General features: G+C 31.4%; 1 protein-coding gene across 1 annotated transcript; it reads left to right on the top strand.

Annotated features, from left to right (window-relative positions):
* The first annotated feature begins 6,331 nt into the window (after positions 1 to 6,331).
* Positions 6,332 to 6,691, top strand: LOC115991297. The gene has a single exon (XM_031115005.1). It carries the CDS (start codon positions 6,332 to 6,334, stop codon positions 6,689 to 6,691), a length of 360 nt encoding a protein of 119 aa, XP_030970865.1.
* The last annotated feature ends 1,592 nt before the right edge of the window (positions 6,692 to 8,283 follow it).

Below are 8,283 nucleotides of genomic sequence, written 5' to 3'. Positions count from 1 at the left end.
ACTTTTTTCCATTGCTCAAGCTAATTTGAAATTAAAAGAAATTTTGACTTATCAAAACTACGATCTCTCATTAATGCGATTACATAGTGTTAGAACATGTGTTTACATTTCAAAAATTGGTCCCAAATAATGTATTCACAAAGACATAAATATGTAAAATAATGTTTATTCACATATTAAGATAGCTAAACTTTCTTGTCAATTTGTAATCATTACAATGAATTTAGAGTCTTTAGTTTTATTGATTTGGAAATGTAACACAACAATATAGTGAAAAATTATTCATCTAGAAAATTCCAATTTTGTAGAAATTAGTTACCACTTTGGTATTTAACTTCATGACGTTTCATTTAAAAAATATAATTTTTAATATAGTTTTACATTAATTTTCTAAACTAATTAAATCGAAAGGACTAAATTTAAGGATGGCATACTAATAAGATAAATATTAAACTTATTAGCATATGAATAAACATATGTTTATGTATTTGTATCTTATACGTTTAAGCATTAATTCATGTAAAATTTATGAAATGTAAACATGCATTGGATACAATGTCATTTTTAACTATATATATATATATATATATATATATTGGTTAACGGAAATTCAACACCCTCATGATAAAATGCACAACCTTTCAAGACATAAGGAACGGAATGAATTGTGGAGATCGCATAAGAAAAATCACTTTTCTTGTCCTAACCTTGCATGAAAAATGCAGTAACTCAGGTTTTTATGTGGAATAATGAGATTTTTTTTAATAATAAAAAAAAAAAGATTTTTGATTTAGAATGGGGTTTAATTTTATAGGTTTAGTTTTTGAGTGGTATTTCTATTGTGAGGTTAATTAACTTGGGTTGGGTTTGATGAAGTGTTTTGAGACTTGTCATGTTGTGATTTTTTGGCTTTTTTTCTGTTTCAAATTTAAGGGCTTTTATTGATGAAAATGTTTTTATTTTTTATTTATTCTTAAATCTTTTCAATAGCAAAATTAAATGCTTTCTTCCAATCTACAAATGCAGAAATTTGAAAAACTCAAAGTCCATGATCAAATGCCCTTTCAATGTCTTCCTTTTTGAAATAGGTACATCCTAACAAGTAGTTTATGAGCAAAACAATTCCCAACTTCCCCCAAGGAGTTTCCAATCCGCTTTAAAAATTAAACACAAATTGTCTTTCCAAGTAGAAGAATTGCAATCGCTTTTGCAATTTGTAGTATGAATTGAGTAAAGAAGAGTAAGAGATTACTCACCTAAATTAATTTACAAAAAAAAGAAAAGAAAAGAAGTATGTCTTCTAGCTATTATTCAACACTTGCCTTACTACACTTATCATTTGGTACAACATAGAATGATTTATTTTTCTTTGTTAATTTCATTTTATTTAAAAAAAAAAAAAAAAGCATTTTAACTTATCAAAACTATGACCTTTATCTTACTTTTGCACAAAGTATTAGAATATGTGTTTACATTTCAAAAATTGACTTTAGATAATACTTTGATGAAGAGGAACTAAATGTATAAACCTAAGTTTATTCACATGCTTATGTTTATTTACATGTTAATATATTAACAACATTTGTCTTGTTAATTTGTCATCATTTCTTTTTAATTTAGAGTATTGAGTTTTATTAATTTGGAAGTGAATGCAACAATATCTCTAATGATTATTCTTAATATATATATATATAAAATACAAAAAAATAAGTTAACCACTTTGGTTTCTAACTTCATGAAGTTTCATTTACAAAAATCCAATAGTTAGAAAGCACTTCGGTCCCACCACATTGTATCCAATACATGAGGTATTTTTTCATAAACCAAGGGTTGATTTGAACCCTTTGGATACAATGTGGTGTTGCCACTGCTTTTCCAAAATGCTTAAACTTCTTGTAGTTTCCTTTCTTATCTTTTGTGCACTTTAAGCTCCATGTAAAATTTTCAGAGAGACTAACATCACTAAGTTTGAATGGATGTCCAGTTTTGAATATGTGTCCGTACATTAATGCACTGGATCAAAGCTTAACCAAAATGACAGGACAAATTGAATACCTTCAAATATATAGGTTGTACATCCTTCATTTAGTGGTATAGTATACAAAGTCTATGGAATAATATTTTATCTTTAAACATGCTTGTACGAAAGAATAAGAAATTTTAACCAGTTTATTGCTCAACTGGGTAAATGCATTTTTTTTTTTGACAAACTACACATGCAATTAGTGAATTTAAAACTTCAAGCTGTAACAGTTTTTATAGGAACATTAAAATACTATTTGAGTTAAGACTATCAAGTTCATCTGTTGAATGCAACAGTAACGAAATATTTTTCGTTGAGCTAGAGAGCTCATTATCAAGTTACGTTATGCAGTTCTGTATGTTTTTAGACCCCTGTAAAACTAGATTTTTTAACCTAATCAATTAACCAAGGGAATACTTAGGTTTATTATTCAAATCAAGGTTAAAACAAAACAGTCATAACATGCAAAGTAGCGGAAATATAAAGAACATAATGATATGATGACCAAGGAAAACCAAACTGGTAAAAAACCTGGGGAGGATTTAACCTAGCTATCCTCAAGGTAAAACAACAAATCCACTATGAAAGAATTGAAGTTTGTACAATAGAACTTAGACCACTAACATCATATTGCTAACTCGAGTAGAAAACGTACTACCATGACCTCATGATAGCTCCGAGTCCACGGACTACTTCTTTCCTTGGCCTTTGCAAAAACATAAACACTCATATTTGTGACTTTGAGATCACACTCAAAGGGTTAGCAACACAAACTCTCCTGTTTGTGACTCTAAGACTATCCTTAAAAGTTTAGATCAATAGCATTTTTGATGACTAGAGAAGGCAGCAACTTCTACAATAATATATCTTGAGATTCTTCAAGGAATAACACCAGTAGAAGACATGAAAGAGCTTTTGGGTACAAAACCCTAGATATAAAGAGACACACTCTTCTCTCTCTAAAATGCCTTATAAAAATGTTCTTAGGGTTTCCTTTATATACTAGGAGTGTTTTACTTGAAACCCAATACGTTTAAGTAGAGTTTGAGCTGAAATAGAATTCTGCAGAACCATATTTCGATCGGTCGAGCCTGTCTTTCAATCGATCGAACCATGTAGTTTCTGAACTCTTCTTTCTGCAGCTTACTTGTTCTTGAATCTTGACTTAAATCACCTTGATCATTGTTTAATAAAACCTATAGACTCTAGGATCTATATCTAGACAAGTTTGTGTTCATGATTTGCCGAATGTTCTAAACTTTTAGAACCTAACAATCTCCCCCTTGGCAATTTGTGACAAGACTTGCATACAAAATGAAATGCTCAAATACAAGAACAACCCAATACAATAAAATGCCCAATTACATCACAAATCCCAATCTAAGACTCCTAACCTAGAAGTTGCAAGAAGAGGTAGAAGGTCTTGATCAGAATGTACTTGTCTTTCTTGAAAACACTTAAAAGAATACATCACCGCATGTGTGGAAAAAAAGACATATAAACAATATGAAACACAAATATAAAAACAAAAATAAATTCTAACTCTCACCCTAAGTTAGATACATCAAAAAGTTTTTATATTCTCCTCCTTTCAAAAACAATTTTATCTCCCCATAAACAAGACATTTTAAAAACCTTTTTAAACAGGATTTGTACATTTCATTTGTTTCTCCCCCTTTTTGTCACATATTGACAAAGACAACTTAAACAAAGAGTAAACAGAAAACATATGCAACAAAAGCTAAGAGAAAATAGAGAAACAAGGAAACAAATGAAGAGCAACAACTCCCCTTAGGTTTTAAAAAACAGATTTCTCCCCTTATAAATATAGGAAAAACAAAACACGTTTTGGAAAAAAAACAGTTTTGGGGAAAATTTAGGAGGTGGGGATAAATAAAAAGACACAAACCAAACTCAAAAAAATGAGGATTCACTTGAAGAAAAATATTATATCTTTCAATTTATGCAAACTTGACACTATGTGACCCATAAACAGTTGCATGAGTAGAGAAAATATTTGCATATTGATTATCCATCATATCTCTTAAGAAAAATATTTTCTGCAGTTCACACATAAAAAATAGCATATACTAAAATGTACAGAACTCAAAAATTAATTAATTAATTTTTAGATCAAGTTGAGTACCCAATTTAGCAAAGTGTATGCATGTTATGTATGAAAACAATGAGAGATATGACTGCAAAACTGCAAGATGGATACAAAAAACAATGCAATGCATGTGAATCCTAAACATAGATGATGCATGAAAAATTTTTGGTAAAAACTTAGAAACTGAAAATTTTTCAGTTTCGATCAATCAAGCATCGATCGAGTACCAATCAAGTCAGGCAGAAAGTCATGATTAAAAATCAAAGGATTTTTGATTGGTCGAAAATCACATTCAATTAATCGAAATTTTGGAAAACTGGATTTTTTGAAAAACAGCAGAAGTTTTATGCAAAAAACACTCAATCTAAAGAATTTCATGGATGAAATGCATGAGAATGAGTTTAAATGTTTTCAAAAACACTTGAATTCAACCCAGAACTTCAAAACAAAGATTTTTAATCATCAAAAACACACTTTTTGCCAACCCTTAAACATATTTTGCATCAAACACCATAAAAAGTATAATCTTGGATGGCCAAACCAAATTCACACACAATTTCATGTACTAAGTTTAGCAAAGAATAACTTGTAAAGTGTGTGCAACTAGTAAAAGCATGAGATACATGTGAGGTGACAAGTAGATAGTAATCACTCACAATTTCTACATTATTCATCACATAAATTTGAAAGTGACTATCACCTAAGGAGTTACATCATATAACTTTCACATTTCTTAGAAAACAAGCTCGCAATCTTGTAATTTTTTCAGCCTCATAATGTACACACCATTTTATTTTATTGTGTTATCTTTATTATAGCCTAATAATGTACACACCAATTTTATTACTAAACCGAGGCTACACCTTATGTTCTTTTTGTGCATGTGCTACATTTTCTCAAGCACAAAATTTTATGATATGCACTAAGGTGTTCAGATTGGCTAGTAAACAGTGGTGAGATGGTTATTTATGTCTTTCTCATTAAGTTCAAGTCCAACAATCAAAGGCATGTGACTTCAAGATCAAGAAAAAATGATCAAAAACTATAAACATCTTCCCACACAACATGCACTACAAAACTCAAACTAGTAAAGTGCAATAAATAAGCTCATCCAAGCTAAACAAAGTACAAAGACATGTTATGTAAAGATAAAGTGGCCAACCTTGATTTCATGTCCAAGAAAAATAATGCAAAACATAAAAATCTTTTTGGTTTGAAGGCTGCTCAAAGTGATTTATGTGTAAAGTTGGAATCGAGTAACTATAGAGAATTACTGTTCAATTTTTACAAGGCTTGATCGATCGAAAATTAGACTCGAACAATCGAACCTTGTGCAGAATGTTTTTTTTTTTTTTTTGGCGAAAAGCCACTTTTAGTCTCTACATTTTCAAGCGATTCCCATTTTAGTCCCTACATTTTATTTTTACTACTTTTAGTCCCTATCTTGAAAAACGCTTCTCGTTTTGGTCCCTGCCGTTACATCAGAAACGGAAATTGCCCAACTGGCAAAAGGCATGCACTGTTTGCTTGACGTGGCCATTAAAATAATAATAAAAAATACCACATCAGCATTTAAATTAAAAAAATTTAATTTATTAATTTTAACTAAATAAAAAAAATTAAAAACAGAATTAAAAACTAAAAATTACATGAATTGAGATCTAAGTGTGTTTTGAACAAGAACACAAAACCCAAATCCAAGAACACAAACCCAAAAATTAAAAATCTCAAAATCACCATTTTCTCAAACCTAGCAATATCTTCAAATCCTAAAGCCTCATAGTAACAAATCAATCCAAAAATACAACACAACCAATCCAAACAAAAAACAACCCATCAACCACCACGTCTGAAGCAAGCCACGAACCCAAGGACAATCACAGTGACCAAACCCACCAATAAATCACAAACTGATAATGAAATTAAATAAAATTAAAATTAAAATTAAAAAAAAAAAAAAAAAAAAAAACCAAACCCTGAGATCAAGAACACAGTTTAAGATCTAAGAACAAAGAAAGAAAAAAACACCCACATACACACACTTTCTTTCCTTCACTCAAACTCACTCAAAAAAACAACACCCAGATCTAAAGTAGTGTCGATCCCGATCCAATTCATCCAGTCAGGGTGGGGCGTAGTTCGACTCATCGGCGTTGAAGATCCAAAAGGTGTTCCAAGGGTTTTTGGTGAGGAAGAGCATGAAGAAGATCACGGCAATCAGGAGAGAAGTCGATAAGGTGGAGAGGTGGATCTCGAGGGAGGAGGCACTGGAATCGATGAAGCAGGACCCGAAGGAGAGGCTGAGGGTGAACAAGACGCTGATGAGCTTGCTCTACAAGTTGGATTTGGTGAGAGGCATCAATTCGGGGGTTAGGGATTGCCGGAAGAGTGTGATCAAGAGGGCGATTGCGTTGCAGGAGTTTTTGGACACCATTGTTGCTGATGGACAAACCTTAACCCTAGGAGGTGAGGTTGATGAAGCTTCTGATTCCTCCGAAATCAGGGAAAAGGAAGGTAAAGTCTCTGAGTCTAAGGTTGAAATTTCTGGTGCTAATTGAGCTAAATTTGTATTTGAGCTAAATTTTTTGGGTTTATTTTGTGTTTGTTTCCTAAGAAAATATAGGTTTATGGGTTTGTTGGAGATTGGATTGTTTACTGGGTTTATGGGTTTGATTTGCTGGAGAATTCGGTGTTGTATGGTTGATTAGTTATTCAATTATGGACTTTGTGAAAATCACGTGGATTAGTGATTTGTTGGAGAATTCGGTGTTGAATGGTTGTTTGTTGGTTTTTTCTTTTTTTTAATAAATTTCTGGGTTTGTGTTCTTGGATGCGGGTTTGTGTTCTTGTTATTCTTGTTCAAGACACACACTTAGATCTCAATTCATCTTATTTTTAGTTTTTAATTCTTTTTTATAATTTTTTTATTTAGTTAAAATTAATAAATTAATTTTTTTAATTTAAATGTTGACGTTGCATTTTTTATTATTATTTTAATGGTCACGTCAGGCCAACAGTGCATGCCGTTTGCCAGCTGTGCAATTTCCGTTTCTGATGTAACGGTAGGGACCAAAACGAGAAACGTTTTTTAGGATAAGGACTAAAAGCAGTAAAAATAAAATGTAGGGACTAAAATAGGAATCGCCTGAAAATGTAGGGACTAAAAGTGACTTTTCGCCTTTTTTTTTTTTTTTGTGCAGAATTTCCAACTCAGCCTAAGCCCATATGACGTGTAGGGTTTTATGTTTTGCCTTAAGTATAAAAGGAAAAATCCTAGCCACGTTTTAGATGTTGTTAATATGCTATGTGTGTGAATTTTTTGTGAGATCTAGAGGTGTTTTTCTTCATACACACATAGGGTTATCAAGATCAAGATTGATGTCGAAAGCTTGGTGATTGCTTCAGTTTTTGCATAAAGAGCTTAAAGAAAAATACAAGTGGGAGTACTTGTGGTTGCTATGAATCTAAGAAAAAAGTAGTTCGTGGACTTGGAGCTGTCACGTGGTCGTGGTAGTAAGTTTTCTACTCGAGGTAGCAATAGAATGTTAGTGGTCTAAGTTGCTATTGTAAAACTTCTATTCTTTCATAGTGGATCTGTTTTACCTTGAGGATAACTAGGTTAAATCTTCCCTAGAATTTTTACCAGTTTGGTTTTCCTAGGTTATCATATCGTTGTGTTTTTTATTTTCCGCATTGTTTACATGATATGATTTACTTGTGTTAACCTAGATTTGAATAATTTACCTAAGTAATCACTTGGCTAAATAATTAGGTTAATCAATTTGTGTTTTAAGGGGTCTAAAAACGTGCATGTAGGAAAACAAATCAACATATCAGAAGTAATTTGTAGGAAGATATACACAAAAGCAGGACTAGTCAGCATTTTTATTGTTAAATAAATTGGAGAAGATAGAAATAGTGAGAACAAAAGCAAATCATTTCTTTGGTAGGTACGAAAGAATTTAAATCTATGGCGTTTGTTCCATAATAACTACTATTACTATCATGTCAAAATGTCAATTGATTTTTGGTGTAGTTAACGTTTTAGTGTCCTTTATGTAAGGTTAAATTTATTCAACCATGTGTTGGCCTTATTCAGTGTCAAGTTTGCTTGTATTTCAGCAATTAGATACCCTGTATTTAGGTGGGA

Source organism: Quercus lobata, chromosome 5 (genome assembly GCF_001633185.2).
Source record: "Quercus lobata isolate SW786 chromosome 5, ValleyOak3.0 Primary Assembly, whole genome shotgun sequence".
Lineage (NCBI taxonomy): Eukaryota > Viridiplantae > Streptophyta > Magnoliopsida > Fagales > Fagaceae > Quercus > Quercus lobata.
This window is presented reverse-complemented; position numbering and strand designations above follow the sequence as displayed.